The following is a 13,946-nucleotide window of genomic DNA, read 5'->3' as shown; positions in this document are numbered from 1 at the left end:
TAGACAAACGCCACGGCTCCAGCCTCCACCCGCTGCTCAGTCTGTCCATCACTGCCACTGAGTGAGAGGAGAGATGAGCAGCCAGCTGTCTGTCACAGCTCTTGCCCCGGGTGCTTGAATAATCTTCCAGTCCGCTTGCAAAGGACCTCCAGCACCTGTACAACACACACCCCTGCAGCCGCACGCGCTGCAATCACTCTGAAGACCCCCTGGCTGCTTCCAAGTACCCCGACTGATGATGATGATGATGATGGCACTGACAGCATGCAAAGAAAATCTTTGAGGCCTGCAAGACCAATAGTCCCTCAACAACAATGGCAGCCAATATATAAAGAATTAAGATCATTTTAAAAATCCAATATTGCCTTTTCACATTTTTACAATTTGGTCAATATTATTATTCTTTTTTATTAAATTGTTCTCTCCATTGTATTATACATGTTAAATGGCTGTTCAATTTCTTCCAGATGTTAAAGGGTCCAAGGCATCTGTAGCCTAAATTAACAAATATACATATATTAAATGAAGCGTGGGAAGGTCAAAATTAATTAAAAAAAAATTAGATTAAACAAAAAAACAAATCAAAAATAGCTAGACACCTGCGCACACAATAAATGTTAAAATATTGATTACAAAGTATTTTAGAAGCAATTTAACTTTTTATCGCAGCGTATATGATCGTGATATTGTTGCTGTTTATTTGTTCGTGCATGTCTATATCCTGTTTTTGTTTTTTACTTAGCCTAAACCAAACTGCCTTCTTAATTAATTTAAATTAAGTTGTATTGTTTTGTTTTGTTGTTTTGTACTGTACAGTAGCAATCAGGTGCTCGTGAAAAGTTTAAAAAACCACAAATCCCTAACGTCTTCCCTCGGCAGTCAGTTACCCACACCAACGTCTGATTGGACGAGCTCAGCAAAGCCTCTTGTCATTGGTCGACGGTGGCCATGTTTGCACTCTCAGCTGTCTGGATGCGGGGGCTAGCTAACCGGTTAGCCGTCTGAGCTACGTTGGCTTTCTTTTTCTTTACTGCCGTGGGCTGGAATTGACGAACAAGCTCTGCCGCCGCGCTAACATCCGGCTTGTTCGTACGCCGCGATGCCGGTGCACTCCCGGGAGAAGAAAGAGAGTAACCACGAAGAAATGGAGGTGGACTTTCCCGAGCAGGACGGCAGCAGCACGGACGAGGAGGACACCGTCAGCTCATCGGTGTCCGAAGATGGAGACACCTCTGGTAGGAAAGAAACACACACACACACACACAGACACACACACACACACACACACACACACACACACACACACACACACACACACACACAGGCCCTAAACACACAAACCCACAGTTTCATTTGTGATCCAACACTCTTGTCTGACACACTTGTGGAAAATGGTCAGAGATTCTGGACCAGGGCAGGTGATGATGATGGTGGTGGTGGGGTCGGGGGTGCTGCTGCTGTATGATGTTGTTGATGCTGGTTGGAAAAAGAAATGAAAAGCAGTTGATGAGGAGGTGATGCCAAACCCGCCGTGTGTCCGTGTGAACAGAGATGGACGACGAGGACTGTGAGAGGAGGAGGATGGAGTGCCTGGATGAGATGACCACCCTGGAGAAACAGTTCACCGACCTGAAGGAGCAGTGAGTCCTTTCCCCTGATGTATCTAATACACTTCAGCTCTCCCCTGAAGTGATACTCACTGAAAACAAACTGTGAAGACTCTGAGATGCTTGTCGTCTCATCTTCCGTTTAGTTCAGTTTATTAAGATCCCCATTAGCTTCTTGTCTGTCTTAAACAGTAGCTACTCTTCCTGGGGTCTCTGGACCATTAGAAGAACATTACATACATCCGTCACATTAATACTCACAGTACATCAAGAGCACAGCAAAAAACACAAGCTTACAAGCAGGCTATTCATACTCACAGTACATCAAAAGTACAGCAGAAAAACATAAGCTTACAAACAGAACATTCATACTCACAACATAACAGAAATCAACACAATACACCACACAACAATCAACGCAAGCTCACAACCTGTCTAATACATACAGTAGCTCAACATGATCATTTATCAACCTCAATAGTGGAGAAACGAAAGTACCTGAAGATTAATCTACTCAGTCACAAAACAATTGACAGATAGCTCAAAGTTCAATTCCAAAGACCATTTCAAATCTTCGAGATCATTCAAATTATGTAATCTACAGCGTTCTACGCTATTTCTTGTGTAAAACTAACTTTTTATGCACTTTCTGAAATCAGTAAACTTAGTAATGAATTCCATGCCACCATTGCAGTACAGGTATTTTAATGGCTATCTGTGTAATCGCCATAATGTCATTAAAATAGACATTATGTTTGGTGTAGCTGAGAAGTTTTCCCCTTCTTGAGAAGTGTGGACATGATTTAGCTCCTCTGCCCGGTCCAGTGGGAGTAAAGCACCGTGACGACTCCTGACTGTTTAATTATGCTCTGCACTGTGGCGACTCTGCTTTTAAGACAAATGCCTTGAAAGCAAATTCACCACAATGCCGCAAAAATATCCAAGGCTCCGCCTGAGTTCAAGCTCATTCATTTGCTGCCCAGGTTGTACAAGGAGCGTCTGAGCCAGGTGGACATTAAGCTGCAGGAGGTGATGGCTGGCTGTGCCCAAGAGTACCTGGAGCCGTTAGCCAACCTGCAGGAGAACATGCAGATCAGGACCAAAGTGGCTGGTGAGTCCGAGTCAACTTTCAGTCTTCGCTGATATCATCAACTTAACGTATTTGGGTATTAGCATGAACGATACATTTAATTTGGGTGACCATTTCAAAATGTTTACGTGCTCTAATGTTCAGAAAAGGCATCTGTGTCCTCATACTTCCCATTCCAGCTGCTTCGCTTTTCACACTCTGTCTAAACCCCCAGTCTGCTCTGAATGGCCAGCTGGCCCAGTCTGTTGTGATTGGTCAACCGATTTCAAACTATGTAGGAAATGTTGCACCCCTTCACCGGAGAAGTGGAGATTCTCAGATTGCGGGGTTACCCCAAAAGAGTCCAACTGTGATGTCACAGTGGGAGAGAAGTCTGAACCAGTTGTTCAGAGCCAGGCTATAGAGTTAAGCCCCCTTACAAAAAAACAACAGGGTGGTCTCTTTTCACAGTTTGTGATACACACATTTATGTGCACAAACACTGAAAAATTATTTTTACATAATATGTCACCTTTAAAGGGATTGCACGCCCTGGCCTTAATCCCTCCATGTGTTAAGCAAAGCAGGACTTGATATTTGTTCAAATGTCAGTGTTTGAAATTATATTTAATGCCAGGTGCACTTTTTTTGCAGTTTAGACTTCAGAGACTATATTTTCTTGGGTTAAAACAGATTCTCGTTGTTCCTGTTGTTTGCTTCGGGTTGATTTTTTTTTTGCCACTCAATGTTTGTTGCAGGGATCTACAGGGAGCTGTGTTTGGAGTCGGTGAAGAATAAGTACGAGTGTGAGATCCAGGCAGCCTGCCAACACTGGGAGGTGAGAGGCCGACATTTGAGTCGGATAGGTTTAGTTGGACGGACGACTCTCCTGACAAAACGGCGAATCCACTGTAATTTAGAATGTTTGGGCTTCTGCCACAGTGTGCACTGCCGAGATTAAATTCAACCCCTCTCCTGCTTCTGTAGCCGTGAGATGTGAGGACTCTCTGCCTTTGCTGACACCTTTTGTTTCTGTCCTCCACAGAGTGAGAAGTTGCTGCTGTTTGACACTGTGCAGAGTGAACTGGAGGAGAAGATAAGAAGACTGGAAGAAGACAGACACAGTATTGACATCACCTCAGGTACCAGCCGGGAGCTTCGACAAACCATTGTTGTTTTTTCATCCATTTATTCATATTTTAGTCAATACAATGTCAGAAGGTGGGGCCTGCATTGATATCCTAAAGTTTCTGACTTAGACTGCCACTATCCATAAAACCCAGCATATTTGGTCGTATCAGTATGAAAAAGAGAGAGGCATAATCCTTGCATTCATTTAGCTAAGCAGCAGTTGGTAAATATTCTATATTTTCATTGAACAATAAAAAAAGCAGTTCAATAATTCCAACTGGGAGCTGCCACTTGACAAACCTGTTGAATCATTGTTTAACATCAGCACTAACATACCTTACAGGATATGTTTGTTCGTGTAAAGGAAGAATCAGTGAATTAACATTGCAAATTTGATCAAGACTATGTTACCAGACGAGAGCTGAAGGTTGTACTTAATGTTAGTGACGCAGATGGAAATATGAACAGGGGGCAGTGACACAGAGACATAATTTGTCCTCCTTGTTTCTTTTCCAGAGTTGTGGAACGATGGATTGCACTCACGGAAAAACAAGAAAAAAGACCCGTTCACCCCTGTCAAGAAGAAGAAGCCTGTCGTTGTTTCTGATATCCTTTCTCCTTCGTCCTGTCCTTGTCTTATTCCCCCCATATGAGCCATATGCACCACTATTTTGCTGCTTTTATTTCAGTGTCGTTCAGTTCCAGACAGACGTTTTCTGCCCCCTCCTCAGAGTTTTCCTTAACCTCTCCTTTACGACCGTATATCGTTTACATGCTGCAAGATCTGGACATTCTTGAAGACTGGACCGCTATAAGAAAGGTACTTTTATGATCATTGACCAACTTGAACGAGTCAACTAGTAAATGTCCTCTTACGTTGTTGATAAGCTGTGATTTGATTTTTTTTTTTTTTTTCTGTCCTGTTGTGTCTGTTTCCTCCACCTGCAGGCGATGGCATCACTGGGGCCACCCAGGGTGAAGGTGGACGGTAAGAGTCTCTCCTCGTCTTTGGTTACAGTCAATATGTGGCCGAGTGCAGCCATCGAACCACAGTTACAGTTATTTTGTACTGTATTTCTTCCAACCTTACCCTGCCCTTAGTCACTTGTTCCCTTCCCTGTCTCCCCATCTCTTCCTCACCACATGTCTCCTGCTGTGTTTTTTCTTCGCCCAGTCCCTGCAGTCAAGCCTGACAGGCATCACCATGTGGCGCGCTCCGAGGACGGTCGACTTTTCTATGACAACCATTGGTACTGCAGGGGACAGGCCATCTGTATCAACAGGAAGGACGAGTACCCGACAAGGTGTGTGTGTGTGTGTGCGCGCGCGCACACGTGTGTGTGTGTGTGGAAGGAGGGTTTATTGCGGAATCCATAGCCATTTGTAAAAATGTGAGGGAGTGGGGAATTTGGTTCCAGCACCAGACAACAACATGTACAAGTTCATCCACAAATTTGTGCTTCTGACTCGAGCAGTGGGGGGTCACCTGGTGGATTTATTTTTGTAACATAAACGCTCCTGGATGGATTTAACCAAAGACTACGGGAGTCACAGCAGGAATGACTGTGATTCCACACTCCGCCCTTTGTGCGTCCTGTCCGGTGCGTCGTCAGGACAGGATACGCGCAAGAGGTTGCTGTTATGAATGCGTAGAGCTCTGATACTGGGGTCCATGTACAAAACAGCAGTCAGTGTGTGGTATGAGGGCAACATGTATCCAGAAATGAATTCTCCTGATACATACAGATTGGTGACGAGTACCTGAGTAACCTGAGCTAAACCAGGTGAACTCTTATGGGAGATAATAGAGGGAATCTCTGTGCTACAGAGCATTAAAGCTGTTCACTTAAACACTTTATGTTGGTTTCTCCTTTCATTTGTCACCAGCCTCTGTGTGTATGTGTTGCATCAGCCCAGGGAAGTAATGTTTCACCAAAGTAAGCCTGAAGACATCTAGTGCCACAAAACTCTGCGTAGGTTCACGAGTTCAACCTCTGTCTACGCACAGAGACACAATCAAAGCTGTGCGTACGCATTGTTCATTTTAATTTTAATAGATCTCATTCACTGTGACGAGTCTCATCTTCATTCCCATAGTTGACTGTAAATGGATGTTGACATGGCTTTTGATGTGATAATATACACACAGACATTTATTTAAAAGAAAAAAAAGCAATGACACATTAAGTACTAGATTTCACCTTATTTCTGTCTCTTTGTAAGTTCCAGTGTTGGTTGGGGAAACGCTGTATGCGTGGTCTCTGTGCAGACATCTTCATCATCATTCATACGTCTGTCAAATCTTAAAGCATAATTTGTCTGGCTGATCAAAGAATCATATGGAATTCCAGTGAAATTCAGGTTGTCTGTTGTAAAACTCTTTGGAATGTTTCATTTTGAAATCCACGTGCTTGGTTATTAGTAATGCACAGGGGCAGTTTCTGCCTGTTGAGTGTTTGCCACTCAGCGAGGAGTGTTCATCCACAGAAAAAGTCTCATGTGAACCCTTTCAAACGCATTGTGAGGATTGTGGTTGGACTAACATCGTTCTGTCTGTGTCATGCAGCGCCATCATCACCACAATCAACAACGACGAGGTGTGGTTCAAACGACTGGATGGCACCAAGTCAAAGCTGTACATCTCCCAGCTGCAGAAAGGCAAATACACTATCAAGCACTCATAAAACCATACTGACACCCGCTCACACACACACACACGCACACACACGCACACACGCAGTACAACGAGCATCATCCCTGCCATGTTTCCATGTCGTATCTCTCTACATGCTTGCCATATGTACAGTTCACGAGCACACGCTGACATCCTTAAAAGTTTTTTACTCTAAGCCTGACAAAAAAAAACACACACACACACACACACACACACACACACACACACACACAACGAAAAAGAAACAAACAAAAGTCAACTGACCGTTTTAGAAAATGTTCTTCTGTGTAAATATGTATATGTATGTTGATATTATCGACAAGGCCACAAAGTGTTATTCTCTCTGGAATGGAGAGCAATGCAAAGTGCTGCTACAAAAAAAAAAAGAAGAAAATAAAGGGAGGAGAACCGGAGCAGTAGCGAACTTTGAAGCTCAGTCGCGTGCCTTTCTTAGACGAGATAATGCCTCGGCTGATTTACAAAAAAAATGAAAGAAAAAAAAAGTCCAGAACTATTAATGCAGTGAAGCCTTAGCACCAAGAGGACTGAAGCGGGTCAATGAGCGAGCGAGTGGGCGAGAAGCCCTAAACCAGGTGAGGATGCTGTTAGACTTGAATTTCATGCTCCACAGAGCCTAATAAATCTGTGTTCAGATCCCTGGGGATCGCAGTTTGAGAGAATGTATGTACTAGAGACGCCGTACTAAATGATCTCTTGATTTGTTGATGTTTCAGTGTAATTTTACCAGTACTACATTTACCAAAAAAAAGTTAAAATCAAGGCCAGCCCCCATGAATTCAGCAAAACGTGACGGATGTTTAAGAAGCCTGAAGAAATGGGAGGTGCCCTATATAAATGTAGAGATGACAATGTATTTTGTGTTTCACTCTTTCTTCCCTCTGGCTCCTGTCGTGTCGCCATGCGTCTGACAGTGCCTGGAGCTTTACAGTTAAAGGAAGCACATTTTAATCATCCTATCAAGTGACAATTGCTAAGTTGATAGGAAATAAACCGGGTTGACTTTTACCAGAATGTCCCCTCTTAGGCATGATCCTAAAAAAAAGTTCAACTCTACAGATTTTGGCTGATTTTCTTCTTTGGGCATGGAACGGAATCAGATTTGTACTTCATGGCGCCATTTCTCGTATATTTTGTCTTTATCCAGCCTGTTTGTGTCTGCTATAAATAAAACGGCTGCAAGGCTAAGATACTAAGCACTGCAGTGTAAATGTTACATCTCTACAAATCAAAAGTATTTCCTGTTCCCTGCCCTTTCCCCTTGTCTCTGTTCCCCCCTCTGTTGTCACTTCTCTTTCCCTGTTCCCTTTAGTCGTGCCTCTCACTTTGCTGCCACTAAAACGTTCCTCAGCACTTGTGTTTTTAACAGCAGAAAGAGAAAGACATTTTCTTTTGCATACAATCAAGCAATGTAAAGTCTGTTTGGGTCAATTAGGATGCTTTATACTTTCAATATTGCATACGTATTTCAATTATTACCTGACAACAGTATTTTAAAGAGAGGTGCTTGCAAACACTTTACCATAAACATCCAGAAAAGGCTTGTGAATCTTAATATGGAATCCACTGAGTAGTACTGTTTTTTTTTTTTAATTTTTGGTTCCTTTTCCCCAGAGGTAAACGGGGAAACCGTAACATTGTGCCAACGCATGTACAGATGATTAAAGATTTTTGTTTTGAATTGTACAAAGAGTCAAACCTGCACACAAACAATTCATGCAAGAGTTCTTAACTTGAGTAGAACTGTGTGGTTTTCTGTACTTTAAAGGCCTCTGGCCTGCTTTTCGAGCAAAAAATTGTCCTTGCATTTTGTGACTACAGTATCAACCTGCACTGCTCCGCATCAGTCACGCTAATTTCCTTTTCTTTGACTTAAGAGGCTATTGGATTTGGCCTAGCGTGCACACAAAAAAAAAGCCCAGATAAAATCTTATATAATACTTTGGTGTACAAAGGCAGAAAAGTCCCTGACGGTGCTCAACCCAAAGTCACCCTCGCAGTTTGCTGCTGGACCCCGGCTACACTCCACTGTGACCAAAAAAAAGTGGCTTATTCGGGAGGGAAATGCTGAGCTCGTTCTATTTGATAATGGCTCTTAGGTCTGCTGTGCTGTTCAACTCTTAAGTCACTTACATCTGCCAAAGGGCCACTCACTAGATTAACACCACATGCTAATATCGATCCAGGATCTGATTTGATGTACCACCCCCCTCCCCCACCTCTCTTCCTGCCCTCAGGCCTGTGCAAACGCCTCATGCAGAACCACTGCAACCTGCGATTGATCTATTGGGAATATTAAGAAGGAATCAATTGAACGGCTAATAAAATAAAAAAAAAGGTCTTCTACAAGTAGGTTTTGAACAAATATTCTTTGCTATAATTTACCACATCCACACTAGGTCAAGATCATGAAGTTAATTCAAGAGTGTTTCTAAAAATCCCCAATTCAAACGACCAGACGAGCCCTCCTTGCATTTCTCCGTTGCACTACCACTTTTTTTTTTTTTTTTTGCCAGAAGGTGGCAGTAGAGCTCCACAGCGGCGAGTCGGCAGCCCCTGCACTAGATGGGAGGATGGAGGTGGTCCATGAATCTGGGGCACCCTGCTACTGAAGCCTTCCAGCTGATGAGAGAGAACGAGAGAGAGTGTGAGGATGAAGGCACAGTTTGATCACAGCTTGCTGGCCACGTCTGCTACTGCAACAGAGAGAAGAGGAGGAAAATCCCCATCACCGCGTCAAAGGCAGCAGCAGCAAGCAAGCAAGCAAGCAACAGGGCCGTCTGTCTCTGCACACGCCATGCAGCATCTCTCCAGAGCATTCCTTGAATCTCCCTCAGTCTCTCCTCCGAGCGTGCACATGAACGCATGTATGATGTATGGTCAGAATCGGACGTGACGTGCAGAGGCAGACATGTCGAAGCGAAGGGAAGAGGGGGTTCCTTGTTTGTTCTCTGAAGTGTGTTTGCGTTGATGCTGGTTGAATCGGGTGCTCGCCCTGAGGTTCTACAGGGTTCTGGGGAGCTGCTACTGTGACGAAGTCGGGGCCCTGGCGGACGAGAGAAGCCGGCCATCTTCAGCCCCATCTATACTTAATGAGAAACCAGAACTGGAGGGTCATTGGGATGTGTTTACTGCAACACTGGGGCTAATTAGACCGTGAAAGTGTCACACTGTGCTAAATTACTTGTATCCCTGCCCCTCTTGTGCGATGTACATGTGTGTGCATCACTGTGCATGTTCAGGAGAGTGAGGCCGTGTTTGTGGATCTCCGTGCATGTGCTGTGAGCCATGGCTGTGTGTGGGTGTGTACCTTTTGCTGATTGTGTAAGAGAATGCTAAATGCATATACATCCATAAGTTAACATCAAAGGGACGAGGCAAGCTGCTCTTCATCAGGTAAGATGAGAAGAGAGAGCGAGAGATGTACAGAGAGGGAGTTTGATTAAAATGGACAGTGCTGCCTGGCATCACCTCTTTAAGTATGTCAATGGCGGTGGCCAAGAATTCACCATTAGCACTCAGAGCATAGCCGCTTCTTCATCTGATCCTGTCCAGTCTCTGCTTTTATCCAGTTGCCGCTTCTTTGAAGATGGGATTAATTTGTTGTTAATTTGTATCGATACAAATTTCCCCACAAAGTCACAAATGTCGGATGAAAAACGTCAAAGTCACGTTGAATACAACAGTACAATCACTTCATAGTGCACCCTAAAGGATGACATCCATAATGTTTTGGGAAATACGTGTGTTAGTCATCTTAAGGTGGGACTCACGATTGAGAATTGGCAGGAGAAAAAAAAACCTGAATTATTAACAGAAGGTTTTCCTTATCAAACATTGCTTGCTGTGAGATACTAAACATGCCGTTTGTTACCATTTCATTTCTTGGCCGAAACGGATTCAGTATCTATCAGAGACGTATGGGATGATTCTGTTGCTCCTCCTAGCTATGCCTCTTCCCGCATCAGTCGCATGTCGAAGCAATGATGTGATTGGTTCCAGTCTCCTCACATGATGGGACTAGATTTGCAGTATGGACAAACTGTAGGGCCCTTTGTGGCAGCTTTCAGGAGTCCTCTGCTCCTGTGCATGAACTAGACCTTTTTCTGATGTAATTTCTCCCCTGTGAGTATGTCACAGTACATAACAATCACGGTCCCGGTTTCCAGCTTCCTAGACTTCGCACAACTTCACTTTAGACTGATGAAATTCTCAATATGCTGAGTGTTGTCACAGGCGAATGGCACAGTGCTCAACATGGGTCAGCCGCTCAAGGCTTGTCTCTTGAGACAAAGAGGGAGCGCATTTAAGATGTACAGCAGCATTGGTCCACGTTTCTATCTCCAAGTCAAAATGGCTTTCAGCAGTGAACTTAGGCGAGAGCTACCCAGTCTGTTCTGTTTGTCCTTTCCTCTCCGTCACATTCTGCTATTGAGGTGTATGCATCACTGATCTCTTCTTGTCATGTGGGGTTTGGAGAGAGTTTATCTTTAACCACCCTCTGCTGAATTGGACTGAGGCGGCTTCATTCTGTGGTACACCAGTCTTCCCCTCAGTGAGAAATGCTAGTTTATACCCATTGGGCAAGCTCAGCTAAAGCTGTTATCCATAACGACAGCATTGCTGTATGCTCTGAATCAGCTAAAGGGGTGAATAAGTCACACAACCCAAACAACGCTCTTGGTGGTGAGGACTCGAGAGACGCTTCTTTTATACAGAACCTTTTTGCCATCAAATATTTATATTTATAGAGTTCGGTAAGGTGCAGGGGGGCTCAGTTTCAGTGCTCTGTATCCTCATGGAACAGAGAAAAGGGGGGGATATTGCATCATCTGTGCCCTGTGTGAGTTTTGGCGTGATATGCAATCATGCAGCACTTTTTGTACTCTGCGGACAGCGTTGTTGGTAAACCTCCTAAGGCTCAGCCATTGGCTGTGCAATGGTATCTTGGACGGATCCCCTTGGCTTTCTGTACGTTCAAGGAGGGGAATGGCAGCTTTGCCAAGTGGAACATCCATTGATGTCTGCATGTGAGAGTCACAGTTGAGGCCCTGCATATTTTCAAGTTTAAATGCCATTTGATTGACATGTGAGCTGCTGCCAGCAACCTATCTGTCCTTGCTGGATAGAAGACCACCCCAGACCTCCTCTTACTAGGTCTCCACCACCTCCTGCAGCAGAGACAGATTACTGCTCAGTTAACAGTTGGTGCGGCTGTATTACTCAGATTAGGACAACGCACCCTCTTGCACTTTCACCAAGTAGCCTGGTTGGCAGCTGGTGAGTGGCACTTGCCTACATGCACATTTTTAAAGCAGATCCACGATGACAAGTGGCCAAGCTGTTGGAGCCCAGTAGTAGCGACATTGCTCATATGTAGAAAAATGAGTTATAACGTGGCTCAGTCAACAGCATTCGTGAATAAAACAAGGAACTGCAAAATGCTTGAGAAGAATCTGCAAGCTGTTGGACTGCAGATATTGATGCGATTTGAACAGGTGTTCTTTGTGTCTGGCCCCTGTAACCTTTTCAGCCTTTCCCACTTACGTAAACTTTGACTCACTTCTCCTGTGAGGGAGCGGTGAAAATTGATTTAAGGTGTTCTAAGTCTTTCTGACTTGATAGCTTGAAACAGAGCAGCTCCAGCAGGCTGGTGGGCCTGCGTGTGTCAGGTTTATTTAGCCGACCATACGAGGTGGTGGTAGCACCTTCCACCTCCACGCGCACTGTCCCCGGACACCATTCAGTGTCTCCTCACTTTGTCAGGTCTGATATGCAACGCAGAACTAGGAATGACTGTAGCATTTGCAGAGCGAGTACAGGGCCAATGTTTTTTGTGTAAGGGCGTAAGAGAGGGTGTGTTTTTGTGTCTGGATGGGCTCCCCAGCCTGTGGCAGGACTGTTGATTTTACATAGAGAGAGTATCAAGTTCAGCGTCATCTTCCCCAACAGATAAACACACACCTTATCCGAACTCGTGCAGGCGCAGCCTCACATGCTCTGAGCAGGCTCAGTATGAAAATGTATTCAAATGGCCAACTGGCATCAGCAACAGGACAAGAGGCTACAGAGACATAGTAGGCCGAGTGATTCTCCTGCCTTAGAATTTAGACACAGGATATACAGTATGTCCTGTTGGTTTACAGTAAAATCAGGTGCACATAATGCGGGCATATATATACACATTTCCCTTGCACGTACTCTTAAATGTATGTTGTCCATATTAACCACGTATGTGAACGTGTGTGTGTGTGTGTGTTTGCTGGATGCAGAATCAGTGCAGTGAGAAACAGAAAGCTCGCCCTGCCATTTGGCTGCGGTCCTAATTGGCTGTGCGCTGTTGACAGGATGCTGACAGAGCACATCGCACAGACAGGTCCTCTGTTTCTCTCTGTTTTTCATCTTCTGGGTTTGTGAAAATATTTCCTCAGAGGGATTCCCTGCTTTACAGAAAAAAACAGAAAAGAAACACAAGTGGCGCCCTCTGACAAGTTACGAAGCTTGTTGTTTTTCCAGTATTTGGATAGAGAAAAAAAGGGGAATGTGCAGACTGGAGATACGCCAGCTTTAATGAGCCTGCTCCCTGGTGCTTATCGGGCCTCGGCGGTTTACTGTTCAGTGTCCTGCTTGGCCTCCGAGTGTGTGCGTGGACAAACGCATGCGCTCACACTTGCACATTTTTTTTGAATCAGCGGCGCCGGTCACACAAACATATACTTAGATTCCTTTCATGTGTAAGCATGTTAAGGTGTGTGAATGCATGCGGACACCACTGCACAGTGCACTCTGTAGCTTTGCACTTAAAACATGTAAAGACAAACATCCCGAGTTCAGATAATCAAAAGTACATTTCATCATAATGGCATGCTCGACTCTGCGGGGAACGCGCATGCACAAACTCATACAGGGCTTTTGATGGACGGCAAAGAGCAGTGGGGTGTGAGTAAAAGAGGGGGAGGGGACGTTAGCCGCATTTGAAACGGACCATGTCTAAAGGACGGGAAAGCTTTTCCGCCTCGGGGTGCTTTCACCCAACACTTTACTTTGATGGATCACAATGATATCGCTTAATGCACTTTCTTTCTCTCCCTCCGTCGCTCATTCATAAATACATTCAGTCGATGTGGTGTCCCTTCAGGTGTCGTTTCACATTGTTTACACTTAATGTGAAGTTATGTCACACACTGTATGCCTTTCAGACTCCTAGCTCTGCTGTACTCAGGCCGCCATGTTTGGCAAAGAACAACACAGAATCGTCATGTTCATCAGTCTAGACTCAAGGATAAAGGAGATGTTAGCATTTTTGCGGTCGGGGTGCCTGGGTTGGTAAACACAGACTGAGAAAGCTAAATTTTTGTGAAATCTGTGCATTTGTTGTGTTTCCTCTCGCTTCCTATGTCATTTTACATAAGGCAAGAGTGTGAGTTTTTGGAGAAAATACCCTCGT

The 13,946-nt window shown here is 44.4% G+C and overlaps 1 protein-coding gene across 2 annotated transcripts; it reads left to right on the top strand.

Moving 5' to 3' along the window:
- Positions 1-926: 926 nt before the first annotated feature.
- On the top strand, positions 927-9,447 carry LOC118290358 (breast cancer metastasis-suppressor 1-like protein-A). 2 transcript variants are annotated; one of them, XM_035617959.2, is made up of 11 exons: positions 927-1,235; positions 1,550-1,640; positions 2,591-2,718; positions 3,435-3,514; positions 3,722-3,818; positions 4,324-4,413; positions 4,563-4,627; positions 4,756-4,795; positions 4,982-5,111; positions 6,374-6,465; positions 9,016-9,447. In XM_035617959.2, exons 1-11 carry the CDS (start codon positions 1,100-1,102, stop codon positions 9,087-9,089), a joined length of 1,023 nt encoding a protein of 340 aa, XP_035473852.2. In that variant the 5' UTR covers positions 927-1,099; the 3' UTR covers positions 9,090-9,447. The 2 variants fall into 2 exon arrangements, with proteins under 2 accessions (XP_035473852.2, XP_035473855.1); XM_035617962.2 differs by lacking the exon at positions 9,016-9,447 and having other exon boundaries at positions 930-1,235; positions 6,374-8,185.
- The last annotated feature ends 4,499 nt before the right edge of the window (positions 9,448-13,946 follow it).

The sequence above is a fragment of the Scophthalmus maximus genome, chromosome 18, assembly GCF_022379125.1.
Source record: "Scophthalmus maximus strain ysfricsl-2021 chromosome 18, ASM2237912v1, whole genome shotgun sequence".
Classification (NCBI taxonomy): Eukaryota; Metazoa; Chordata; class Actinopteri; order Pleuronectiformes; family Scophthalmidae; genus Scophthalmus; species Scophthalmus maximus.
Note: the sequence above shows the minus strand (reverse complement) of the source record. Positions and strands in the feature narration are given on the sequence as shown.